Source organism: Neopsephotus bourkii, unplaced genomic scaffold (genome assembly GCF_033783945.1).
Source record: "Neopsephotus bourkii isolate Nb327-2 ecotype Australia unplaced genomic scaffold, CSIRO-AGI_Nbou_v1 NB_234, whole genome shotgun sequence".
Classification (NCBI taxonomy): domain Eukaryota; kingdom Metazoa; phylum Chordata; class Aves; order Psittaciformes; family Psittacidae; genus Neopsephotus; species Neopsephotus bourkii.
In genome coordinates, this window is record NW_026900744.1 from 16,111,382 (window position 1) to 16,124,299 (window position 12,918).

Sequence of the window (12,918 nt, forward strand, 5' to 3'; positions counted from 1 at the left end):
TAGCAGTGGGCATACTGGGATGGGTCCAAGCAGAGGCAACTGTGCTCAGCAGTAAGCAGAGATGGAGGTGGTGCAGCATCAGGACATCCAGCCTATGTCTTTATGCAGGACCTTGAAGCCCAAAGTGCTTTCCCAGATGGGCCTGAAAATGGTGTATCTGAATTCAGGAATGCCTTAGCTGTTGGGCATGGGGAGAGGAGAGATGCTAAAGGTGTCCCTGCTGACCTTTAAAGGTCCTTTCCAACCCCAAATATTCTATGATTCTATGATCCTGTGTTCATCCCTCCTCCCAGCTGTGCCATTGCTGGTAGCAGGGGCATTTTCAGTGCATCACACTTCCTCCTGCAATCTAACCAGTCACAAAAAATGGACTATTCCTCCTTCTTGTGACATTTCTATTTAAAAAAAAAAAGAAAAAGAAGAAAAACATTCATTTCTGTTTGAGATTTTGTTGTTTCTTTGATTTGGTTGGGTTTTTTTTTTTGTTTGTTACTGATGGCGAAAAGCAAATGGGTACCTGAGCTTTGCAGGACACATCCACAATCTGATCCCAGAGTTGACAAGCTCCTCAGCTGCAGGGTCTGGCCACCCTTTGAGATGGCCCCAGGGTACTGGGAAAGAGTCCTAGCACGGAAGCAGCAAAGACAGCAGCCACCTGCCCCAAGGCCTGAGCCACAGGGAAGTTTACTGTCCTGCCTTTTGACGTTGAATTGCATCCTGTCCTCCTCATGGTGTGACATTTCTGCATTTTAAGGCACTCCCAAATTTATGAGGGGCGGCAGGGGCAGGGGGGGAGGGTGACAGGCAGCCAGGGCTACCCAGAGCAGCTGGGGGAGAATATGAGGTCAGGGATGGGGGGGGTCCCATGGATGGGGACGGACATGGACAGCAGCCCCAGCAAGGCAGAGCACATGATCCCTTGCTGCTTGGCTCCTAGCTGGGGTTGGAAAAAGAGATGCTGGGGTAGTAATGGAATGAGCACACGTAAGAGCAGGCACATCTCACACCAACTGTGAGAGACCCACCAGTCCTGGTCCCCAGACCTCTCCTGGAGAGACCGGAGGCCTCTGTCCCAGCTGTGTGTTGTCCCTTCCGTGTTTGCATTGCTGCCTTGGAGGCAGAAGCCTGGCCAGTCCAGCCCTGACCCACACACGCAGCTCACCAGGTGCTTTCCAACCCTGGCAATTGTCGCAGGATATAAACTGTGCCGGAGGGAAGTGCTGGGGCAGGCGAATAAAGGTGTTCCCACGAATTAATAGGAGGAAGAAAGAAAAACATGAGCCAGTTTGGGCTCGCCCCTGGAGCGGCGCATTTCTTTGGCCGGCTCGCTGCGTGTTTAGAGCGGGGCCCTTTGAAGGCTGATTTAAGTCCAGTCCTGGGAGGTGTCACCTGTTGGCACCGTGCCTTCCACAGCTCCCCGATGAGGTTTTTGTCTCGTTGAACGCTGCCGACAATAAGGGTCACTGGAGCACGCAGCTGGCAGAAGGCGCAGGTTAAGCCGTGTTTCCCAAAAAAACCCCGACAGCCCGGGGGGGAGGAGGGGACGGCAGGCGGTAAACAAGCTGCCGGGAGCCCAGCGGGGTGGCAAGGGTACGTTTCTTCCCCGCCGGCCTCCCGGGAGAGGGCGCTGGCCCCGCGGCGCCGGCGCCCGGCTTTTCTCCGCAGGCTCGTAAACACGTACAAGGAGAGGGCAGGGGCCTGCCACCAAACCTCCCCCGGGGCAGGGAGAGACATGCTCCCAACCCCAACCAGGAAAGACTTTGTCCACGCTGCGGGGCCCTCCCAGGCAGTGGCTTGCTGGCCGGGATGTATTTATCGGATGGAGACGAGATGTTTACATTGCAAAGCTGTCTCTGCCTCTTTGCTGCTCCTCGGGGTGATTCGGAGCTCAGCAAGTGAAAAGAGGCGCTGCTCAGCCCCAAGGTTCAGAGGGTCACCCTGCACTGGAGACACTTCCACCTGGGAACACCCTGGGCTTGTTAACTGGTGCCAAAGTTTCTGGGAAATTTGCAGCTATCAAGTACATTTCTAAGAATCTGGAGCTATTGGAGCTGCCAGTGTACCGATTAAACAAACTCTCCCAGCAAACCTAGGGAAAAGGGCTGGGCACAGCTTTGCATTGTGGTTTGACAGCCCCCTTTTATGGGAGCTATTTGGGATCTCTCCTGGCCCGACTGGGTCTCAGCACCAGCTCCTGCCTCCCTTTTGCGTCAGCTGAGCTGCTGAATTCAGGTAACCATATTCAGGTAACCTGGCCTGAATGTAAGATCCCGAGCTAATTTCTATGGGTAAAACCCAGCATTTGTTTCTGTGTTGACATCTTTATACACAGGAGGTACTGGGGGAGGCAGTTTCTGTCATGCTTGGTAGCTCTGCCTTGCACAATCAATGCCAGGAGGTGAAAAGCACTTTATCTGGGTTCTGGACAGCCTCGGGGGTTTAACACACACTGCGGCTGATCCAAGGTGGTGGTAAAGAATAAGAAGGGTTGTCCCCAGAGGGAGGGTGCGGACCTGGTTCTTGAGATGGGCAATAAATCAAGGTGAAGCTTTAGCCAGCACTTCCACCTCCTGGCTGAGGATCTAGCCGTACCTGTCCTCTTTTCTCCCAGACCCTGGCTGTTGAGAGGCTGTCTCTTCAGTAAGGTGATTGTGACAGGAGGGTCCAGCTCCAGGGATAGCAGTTTGAGTGCCAACCCCCGAGGCTGGCATGGGGCAGCCCAGCATCCTGTCACCCCGAGGCAGGTGTGTGGGTGGTGTGTACTTGGCCTGATACCTGTGTGTGCATGCAGGTATGTGCCCATGGGTGGCAGCTCATTCTGCCAGTGTTGGCATTGCTCTTCTCCCACCGCTTGGGCCGGGGTTGGGAGGTGCAGAGAGCTGAACAGGAGCGGGATGGGACAGCAAGAGCAAGCTGCTGGGGTGGAAAAATACTGGGCAGTGCCTGCAGTTTGCAGGATGCCCCCTGCCACCCGGGTGCCTCTGTAGTGGGTGCTCCTGCACCCACGGTGGGGCTTGCAGATTTCTTCTCCCTCGTGTGACAGGGACCAATCCCGTCTCCTGGAGCAAGGGTCTTAGCTCGGATCCAGAGGATTCAGGTGCCGGAGCCTGTTACTTGCTCCAAGGGGCAAGGGGGGATTGAGGGGGCACTGCCTGTTCCCCCACCCCCAAACATTATGCACCAAGCCTGGCCACGGTTTAGAAGGGGCTCCGGTTCCTCCCCCTCTTTCTTCCCCGCTGCCCTGTTTACCGTCAGCGGCTGATTTCCATCCCTAAGAGTTATGCAAAGGCAGCTGCTAATGTAAACCCCGCGGAAAGCCCTGGATCTGCTCCCGCCGCCGCTTTCTCTAAACTATGTGAGATGAGGGGTTGTTTTTTCGGGCCGAGAGGTTTGCAAAGACGACCCAGCGCTCCCCCCCCCCCCTCCCCCTCTGCCCGTGCGGGGCGAGGCGAGAGGCTGCCCCGTCTCCCGGGGACGGGGGGCACGGTCAGCCCAGCCGCCTCAGGAGGAGGAGGAGAGGGGCGGGGGGGTGGCCCCTCGTCCCCCCGGCCAGGCCGCCGCCGCCGCTGCCCAATCAGTGCGGCGGGGCCGGCGCTGCGGCGCCATAAAGCGGCGGCGGGTGCGGCCCTGTGAGTTGAGCGTGGGAGACTCGCGCCCGCTGCCGCCGAGCGCAGGTAACGGCTCCGCGGGGTGGGAGAGGGCCCCTCGGGGTGGGGGGTTGGTAGCGCCGCCTTGTGCCGCGCTGCCGGGGGCAGAGCTTTAAGGGGGATACTGCTGCTTCGCTTGTTTGTTGTGTGTGGGAAGAGGCAGCCCCAGTTTTCTCTTGAGAACAGATGCTTTCCGCAGGTTTCTGTCTTCACGAGGCTATTGGGCTGCTTGCGTAAATTGCCTCCCTGCCGGGGAACGAACGTGTGTGGGTGACGCTGCTCGCAGGGGAGTAGGGCTAGTGGGGACCTACCCCGGGCGGGCAGCGAGCGCCACCGTAGCGGGGGGGTGGCGGGGGCTGGCCCGGGCAGCCGAGCCTCCCTGCAGAGATGTGCCTGCGCATTGGAGCGACTTTTCGAGTCATTTCACATTTACAAGTCGATGGCATTTCTAAGTTCCTGCAGACACTGCTGCTTTGGTCCTGACACGCATGAGCTGGCTGTCCCAGCTGGCTGTCCCCGGGATCCCCGCTCCAGGCTGTGCCGGGCTTCCAGAGATGCAGAGCCCCTTCAGTCTCCTTCCCATCGCTGTCTGGAGGCTGCTGCCTGGGTTGTTCAGAGGTTGCTTGCGCTGCCTGTTGCTTGTATTTGCACTTCCTCCTTTTTTCTAGACGAGGCTTGTTTAACTTCAGAGCAGCTGATCTGAGAAGGCAGCTGAGGCTGGCAGGTCCTCCTCGCTGAATGTTAAGAAAGCTCCAGCTAAGCTTTCCTGTTCAGTAGCCTGGCTTTGGAGCCTGGTGAGTGTGGAGGTGAAAAGTTCATACAGGGCTGAGGAGCACTTTTGCAGGCTGTCACTTGGTGGATAAGTGATATTAGTTTATTGGCAAACGTGAGCAGGAGTTTTGAGTATTAATGGTACTCTGAAGGCATCACTTCTGGAACAGTGCTCTAGCTGCCTGCATCTGTCTGGGCTGCTGTTTTCTGTCTGCAGAATGGCATGAAACTGCTGGAGATGGCAGTGAGCCCTGTGGCCAGGCTGTCTCATGATCCTCCCTGGCTGGAGGATCAAAAGTCTGGGAGGATGGGGAAGGGCTCACCTTTGGGGTTGTGTTTTGTATCATCCCTGCAGGAACCCCCTCATCCAGACCACAACCATGGCCACCTCGGCAAGCTCCCAACTCAGCAAAGCCATTAAGCATATGTACATGAAACTGCCGCAGGGAGAGAAGGTCCAAGCCATGTACATCTGGATTGATGGGACAGGGGAGCACCTCCGCTGCAAAACCCGCACACTGGACCATGAGCCCAAGAGCCTTGAAGGTGAGAGGGCAGGTGTAGGATTCACAGCCCCTTGCTGCATGGAGAAAGCAGCTGTGCTTGGCTGTTCCAGAGAAGGGTTGCCATTTTTCTCTTTTCATGGTGGAAGAATGGCACTTGAGGAAAACACTGCTCCTCACCCCCATCCAGTTACCTCTTCCCCCAGATCCCCCAGGGGAATGTTCCCAGCTCTCCAGATGTGGCATTTCAGTGAGATGCCTGGGACTGGGAGCCAGCCCCTGGCACTGTCCTGCTGTGGAGGGGGCTGTTGGCAGGGGCTCGGCGCCCCATTGACTCTTGAGTACTCGTTTTGGCCGGAAGTAGTTTGGCAGAAGAAAGTGGAGGGGAAAGAATGGAGCTATCCGGTGTAATTAAGAGCTTGTGTCCCTCAGAACAAACAGTCCCAGCTTACACAATAATAGCATTAGGATTTTCCCCAGGTTGCCATGGTGCTGGCAGGAGACGGTTATGAAATGAAAATGCTGTGTGTGACTGAGCAGAACTATCTTTCTTTTTTCTTTTTTTTTTGCCTCCTTTTTTTCCCTTCTCTCCCTTACCTTCTCCCTCTAAGGCAGTCGTTGGCACAGCTCCTTTGAAATCTTTGTGTTTCCCATCCTCCCACTTTCCCCCCAGGATATGAAGGAGATAACATTGCCTAGTGGAGTTCACTGCCCCTGCTGTGCTTTGACCTGGAGGGCAGTGCCCAGCCTGGATGGATGGCTGAGGGGGCAAAGCTGGCCATAGTTCTCCTCCATATGAGATTCCACCTACATGTGATTTGTTGTCCCACCTTCTTCAGACCATGCAGCATGAATATGGGATATTTAATGGCTCCTCTCCTTTATACAGCTTGAACATGTCTCATGCTCTGCCCTTTTCCAGCTTGCCCAGCTACCTCTGTGAGGAGACTGGGTGTTCTGCTCATCCCCATGGTTATTGCGACATGGGAAACATTCTCAGTGCTGCTCGGTTTGCTTGGGCTTGGCCAGCAGCCCAGCTCATCGTGTTTTCCTGGGTGGCTGGGAAGTTGCACTCCCTTGTTTTTCTCTTGTTTTGGTGTTCTGTGTTTTTGTGAGTTGATTGTTGGTTTGTTTTGCTTCCCCCCCTTTGGAACTAAAACAGCTGAGCTGGAATTAAACCTATCATAGGCCTGCTCCCTATAAACATCTTCACCCTTGTACTACTGAAGGGCAGCAGGGGGACCATCTTCTTGGTGCCTGGGGACCTTAGGTCACTGTGGCTTCTTCTTCTCTGCTCCAGATCTCCCTGAGTGGAATTTTGATGGCTCCAGCACCTTCCAGGCTGAAGGCTCCAACAGTGACATGTACCTGCGGCCTGCTGCCATGTTCCGGGACCCTTTTCGCAAGGATCCAAATAAACTAGTTCTCTGTGAGGTCTTCAAGTACAACCGTCAGTCTGCAGGTGAATGCACCTTTTCCTGCTGGAGGTGGTGTTTCTGGGAAGGGGAGAGGGAGACATGTCTAAATGTTGGTCATGTCCTTAGCGTTACGCATGACACAGTAATAATCCCTGCCCTGAAGGTAAAAGGCAAATGAAGTGATAGTGGTGTTGCTGGGAGTCAAACTGTGAATATTGTGGAAATGGGGATTGGAGGTGAAGATACTAATAAGGCTTACGTTGCTTTTTCATTCTAGAGTCAAATCTCCGACATACCTGCAGACGAATTATGGATATGGTATCTAACCAGCATCCCTGGTTTGGGATGGAGCAAGAGTACACTCTTCTGGGGACAGATGGACATCCATTTGGCTGGCCCTCCAACGGCTTCCCTGGACCCCAAGGTAATCTTCATGAAGTCTGCGGTGGATCAACTCAGGAGTGCTTGAATTCTGATCAGTACAACATGGCTTAAGTGGTTCAGGCAAACTGAAAGATTTGTGGGGGTTTCCTGAGCTGAAGATGGACAATAGCAAATAGGATATTAGCAAGAACTAAACCATGACATTAAGGTTGTTACGGAAAAGCTAAGATGGTGACTGTCCACAACCAGATTTGCTGCTTGGTTTGATAGTCTGCAGGTGACTTAAACTCATGTCCAGCACTACAGAGCACAAGCCAAGACTCTCAGAGGGACTCACTGTCATCAGTGCTCTGCTTTATTAGTACTTCCATGAAAAACAGATTTTGGGACTTTTCTACACATCTGAAGCATTTGGAGAGTTTTTCCCTCTGTTCTCAGTCTTCACTGACTTTAAGCTTTTTTCTTTCTAGAAACTCACATTCCCCTTGCTGTTCACCTGTGCTGTTGCAGGTCCATACTACTGTGGTGTAGGGGCAGATAAAGCCTATGGCAGAGACATTGTGGAGGCCCACTACCGAGCGTGCCTTTATGCTGGTGTGAAAATCGGAGGAACCAATGCAGAAGTGATGCCAGCCCAGGTAAATTGTTTCAGATGCCTCAGATAATCAGCTAGTACAGAAAAATTCCAGGCAGCAGATTGCTGCGTGCTCTGATTTGTTTTGTTTTATCAATGATCAGAGCATAAGGGGGTGGGAAATGCCTCACAGCAAGTGACTGCACCACTAAGTCTGTGACTCCTCCTCCTTGTAGTGGGAGTTCCAGGTGGGACCATGTGAAGGGATTGAGATGGGGGATCACCTCTGGATTGCACGCTTCATCCTCCATCGGGTGTGTGAAGACTTCGGTGTTGTTGTGTCTTTCGATCCCAAACCCATCCCTGGGAACTGGAACGGTGCTGGCTGTCATACCAACTTCAGCACCAAGAGCATGAGGGAAGAAGGAGGTCTCAAGTAAGTGTTTTGAGCTGGGCTGGTAGCATCTTTTCACTAGGCTGCAGTGAGCTTTTTGCAGAGCTTTTGATGACATGGAAGATGTCAGTTTGGCATGTTTGAGACTTCCTTCTGGATGCTTGTTTTTTGGTGGTTTGTTTCAGGGTTTTTTTGTGGGTTTTGTGTGCTTCTGACAGAAGCACAGGTGGACAGGGTGCAGCTATTCACAACCGGCTGTCCAGCTCTTGATCTGCCAGTGCTGGGAACAGACAAACAAACTCAGCATAGTTTGGGTTTTTTTGTTTGTTTGCTTTTTTTGTTTTGGGTTTCTTTTCCTCTTTTTAATAACCATGATGAAAGAGAAGGACCGTTTGTTTCTGCCTGGGCCAGGCTGTGGAAGCAAATGCGAGTTTTCTTAAACATGATGATCCTGGAAATGTAAAACCCGAGTTCCTGTATGAGACTGATGTACTGACTGCAGGCAGGGACCTTACTGCACTGGGTTGCAGTAGAGTTCTATGAAGGGATTCCTTCTAGCAGTTATTTTCTTGAGTTAATCATAGTGATGTCTTGAGATAATGAGCCAGCCTATGACCAGGTTGGCTCATGAGCTTCCTGAATAGAAACTTGCCTGTTAAGCAGCCTCTGCTCTGAGAGCAAGTTCTCCAGTGGCAGTGTGCGTGTGGGATTTAGCAAGGGATTGAGCTGGTCTTGTCTCACACACAGCACTATTGAAGGACCCTGTGAAATTTGGCCATGGGGATTCTTTTCCGAGAACCAGCCTGGGTCAGTGGGAGGAGTGGAGAGAAGCCCTGTGTTGAGATTGTAGAGCTTAAGGCTTCATCGTAAAGTGGCTTGGGGACAGCAATGACTCTCTTATCACTTTGACACAAGTCAAGTGGCTCAGTGTACCATCCATCAGACACTCACTGTGTCTTCCCCTCTTCCTTGCTTCCTTTGCAGGTACATTGAAGAGGCCATTGAGAAGCTGAGCAAGCGTCACCAGTACCACATCCGTGCCTACGACCCCAAAGGGGGGCTCGACAATGCTAGGCGCCTGACTGGTTTCCACGAGACATCCAACATCCATGAGTTCTCTGCTGGCGTGGCCAATCGCGGTGCCAGCATCCGTATCCCCAGGAATGTGGGCCAGGAGAAGAAGGGCTACTTCGAGGACCGTCGACCCTCTGCCAACTGTGATCCTTACGCTGTGACAGAGGCCCTCATCCGCACATGTCTCCTCAACGAAACTGGAGATGAGCCTTTTGAGTACAAAAACTAAGCAGACTGCGCCCATAGGCATCACCTCCCCCCCACGCTTCCCACACCCCTAAACTTCCCTTCTAGGTGTAATCCCAAGGGTACAGGATAACACATTTTGTGTCTCAGTAACTCTTGTTGTCTTGAGGTAGGGAGGAGGGCAAATTTAGTTCTGTCAATTTCTGGTTGTCATTGACTCTTCAGAAGACAAGAAAAGGAGAGGATATTAGAGAACTTTTAACCACTGTTTTATTTTTTGTCTAATTCATGTGAACATCTTATGAGATCCAGTGGCTTCCAGGAACAGACTACACAGGCAAAAAGCTGGTAGGTGAGTGGAAAGCTTAAAACTACAGTTGACTTCCCCAAGGATCAAATTTGGCTTGTTGCCTCCATTGCTGGCTCTCTGCAGACTAATGGTTCTCTAAGGTTGGTTCCATTCTGTAGAGAAGGGAAGACAGGAGCTGTGATGTAGCCCCATGTGCTCCTAGCTGTATTGTGTGATGGGGAGATCTTCACCCTCTAGTTGCTCTGAGGTTCCTGGTAATTGTTTGGCACATTGAGCTACGCACAGGAGTGGTTCTGTCACTGCAAGTCACCTGATCTCTGTCTCATAACACAGAGTGAAGTAGTATTTTTATATTTAAATATAAAAACGACAAAAAAATTATATATAAGTGTTTCTTAAAAAAAAATAAAATAGATGGCTTACCCAGTTGGAGCAGGCAGAGCTGCTGTGGATGTGGTCAGAGGGCCACCTGGTGGGACTGAGGGTGAGCTTGAGGGCTCAGTGGATGAGACTTGGATGAGGTTTGTTTCAGCATGGACTGGAATTTGCAGGAGGTAGTTCCCAGACTCTGGAAGCCCATACCTAGAGCAGCTGCAGCGTGCTCATTAGCGTGTAGATCAACAGGAGGAAAGGGTCTTAAACTGAGAGCTGACCAGTCTGCTTGGCTGCATTCTGGTCAGGGCTGTGGATGTTTTACCTTTCCGGCAGGGTTAGCATGTCACTAAAGCAGGGCTTTTGATAAAGGAAAAAAATGTTTCAGATACCCCCTTTTTTTTTTTTTTCCTTTTTTTTTCTTTCCCAAGGTTCTTCGTTTCTAAAACTAGGTGGTTTTACCAAGACCATTAATGTCACTGTTGTGTCCTGGCTGCTGGGCTGCCTGCTTTCCAGCTATGATGGGGGCTAGGAGAAGAGAGAGGCCACCCGTCCCTCCTGGCCAGCCCTGGCACCTCCCAGCTCATGCTGGTGAGCTCAAACGTCCCAGGATTTTACATTCGGGTATCTTAGACGGTGCCAGTTATATTCTGTTGCATTTGGACTTCTGCTGAATAGTTGTTGGTTTTTTTGGTTGTTTTTTTTTTTTTTTACAATAAAAAAAGAACAAAATCTTAATTCTGACTTGTGCATTATTCTTGTGATTCAGCCTGGCAGCTGCCTTTGTACGCATGTTGCCTTCACTGTTTGAAGGGAATTTGACCCTGATAGTGGGTAGGCTTTGGCTTTCGTTTGTGGGGTGGGTTTCTGGGCAGTGGTCTTGCAATCCATGTGTGTTCCCCAGAAAATGGGGGTTTGTAGGTGATGGTTGTTTCTCCAGCTGGAGAAACTGGAGTGGGCTTTTCTTGGTGTGGGAAAGGGACTGAGCTTGTGACCATCCATAGAGATGGTTACGGGATAAGTATGGGTGTTTGTGGATCTTTCCATCCTCCATACAGTTCTACAGGATTTAGAAATCCTATAGAAAACAAAATCCCAGCAAACCACAAAAAAAAGGGTTTGTGGAAGAGGACCCTTTCCTGCTCTCCCTATGGAGAAAATACTGCTCCATAAGCAACATTGTGCTGCAAAAAGACTTTCTAGTTAATAAACAAAAATATGTAAAAAAAGTTATAATGAATTAGAAGGAGAAAAAATAATTTTTTTTCTAGACATTGTTTTCTGATTTCTTTTGTTTTTTTTTTTTTTGCCTAAAGCCTCCTGTTGAGTCTGCTTTGCAGTTACCTAAACACCATTTCCCAGCTATACAGGGTAGAGAGGCTCCCTCTTAAGGCTGTGGAACTCTTGCTAAATTGAGCCTGACACTTTCAGAAACTGAATTTGTTGCTTTTGTATTTATATTAAACAGTTTTACTTTTAATCTTAGTTTTTCATGAGGAAGAGAATCCCTTTTTCCTGTTTAATCACACATCCTTAAAATGTGAACAATGGTATAGAAAGGTTCACTGAATACAAGAAAATGCACATATTGGCCCCAAAGGGTTTGCTAGGCACATTGGAGCATGAGGAACTGCTGTGAATCAAGGAATCAAAAAGCACCAGCTTTTTGAAGTGCATGTTGGTTTTGTTCCCTTTCAACCAAACACCAGCTCAGGAGACAAGGCTGCTCCAAGACGATTAATATATCTGCTCACACACCAGACTTTTCCTCATAACTGAATTTTAAGGCAATCAAAATAAGATTAGCCACAGCTTCCTTCAAATATAGCCTGCAGCAAATGAGCTAATCAAGATCTTACTTGCAGCATCTTTTAACACTGAACTGTGCCAGCCCAATTACCATGAGGATATGAGGGCTTTTCTCTTTCTGAAAAGCCTGATGAATCGGGTGTGTCTCGTTGGGTTTCTTCTACCTTTACACAGTCTCAGAGTGCCCTGATGCTGCTCCAGTATCCATATACTGCTTCCCTTTTTTCTTTTTCCTTTTTTCCCCCCCTTTTAATAATTTTAGCACTATTTCATCTTTGTTGTAGATCAGCCTTTTCATCTTATGCAAACTCTGGGTCTGACCACCTCTCTTCCTGAACACAGCTTCTAGAGGAGAAATCAGCTAGTGGTAGGTGGGTAAGATTTTGCTGAGCTGTCTTTTGGATGCTGTTACCTGGAAGGGAAGAAAGGCACTTCTTGTTGCTAGAGAAAATAGTTTTTATTTCTCTAAGTCTCTGTTTTTCTCTTTTCCTGGGATGTTGTTATTGGCCCATGTGACTGTCCTGCATCTCCTTCTGCAGTGGAGGATGGGAAGGGATGGCCCCAGGAAGGGAGCCAGACACAGGCTACCGAAGGGGTGATTTGCATAGCTCTGCAAGAGACTGTTTATGCTTGAACTTCATGTTATGAGAGTAGTCCTACTTTGCTCTCTTGAAATGCCTCCTGGAGGCAGCCCCTCCAATACAATGTTCAGGAAAGTCGTGGCTGAGATCTACGCTCACTGTTCATCGGCATTAGTGTGGAGCCATAGAAGAGGAGCTGGAGGTCTTTTGGCCTTTCGAAGGAGGCCAGGGCATGCTCTGTAAAGGTGCTGTAGCCCAGCCCATGGGGAACAGGTCAGGTGTGGTGGGTTGGTAAGTTTGTGACCCAGATGAGGAAGGTGGTAGAGCAGGAGGGGAATCCTGCCATCATGGATGTCAGTAATTTGGCTTCAGCTGGGCCGGGATTTCGTGCCACTTGTACAGTTACTGATTAAACTGAGGACAGCTGCTTAGGAAACAAGTGGCAGCTCTTGAAAGGAGAGATCTCCTCAGGTCTGACCCTGCATCCCCAGCTGACTGGAAAAGCCAGACAGACCTAGGGTGGCTCGTGAGTAGGTCCTCCATGCACAAGTGGCTCTCCTGGCTCTGCTACTGGGACTGCCCATCTATGTGCAGTGTCTGGTTTCACTATGCTAGCTCTCATGGCTTTTAAATTGAATCCTGACTCTCTTTGTTTTCTGATAAAGGGATAAGTGCATCTGTAGAACTTGCAATATTGGAGACAAATAGCTTTTCCTGAGGTCATGTAGATTGTGGGGGACATCAGTCACTGAGTAATGACCCATCTGGAATCTTAAAGGTGTTTCTTATTAATTGCCTAGTTCATGAAGAAATGGTGATCTCATTTCACAGACCTTGTGACTCTGCTATGAGCTAGTGCTGTGGGGTGTTTTGGGACTGTCCCCCTCTCTTGTGC

At 50.5% G+C, this 12,918-nt stretch overlaps 1 protein-coding gene across 1 annotated transcript; it reads left to right on the plus strand.

Annotated features, from left to right (window-relative positions):
* The first annotated feature begins 3,557 nt into the window (after window positions 1–3,557).
* GLUL (glutamate-ammonia ligase) lies at window positions 3,558–9,672 on the plus strand. The gene is made up of 7 exons (XM_061345555.1): window positions 3,558–3,674; window positions 4,774–4,964; window positions 6,222–6,383; window positions 6,617–6,763; window positions 7,234–7,361; window positions 7,534–7,733; window positions 8,676–9,672. Exons 2-7 carry the CDS (start codon window positions 4,799–4,801, stop codon window positions 8,992–8,994), a joined length of 1,122 nt encoding a protein of 373 aa, XP_061201539.1. The 5' UTR covers window positions 3,558–3,674; window positions 4,774–4,798; the 3' UTR covers window positions 8,995–9,672.
* Window positions 9,673–12,918: the final 3,246 nt, after the last annotated feature.

Excerpts from the sequence above, each read along its gene's own strand:
- GLUL (XM_061345555.1), top strand. The coding sequence starts at position 4,799 with ATGGCCACCTCGGCAAGCTCCCAACTCAGCAAAGCCATTAAGCATATG. Across the intron at positions 4,965-6,221 it reads TGAGCCCAAGAGCCTTGAAG|ATCTCCCTGAGTGGAATTTT; the intron begins GTGAGAGGGCAG and ends TCTCTGCTCCAG. Across the intron at positions 7,362-7,533 it reads CAGAAGTGATGCCAGCCCAG|TGGGAGTTCCAGGTGGGACC; the intron begins GTAAATTGTTTC and ends TCCTCCTTGTAG.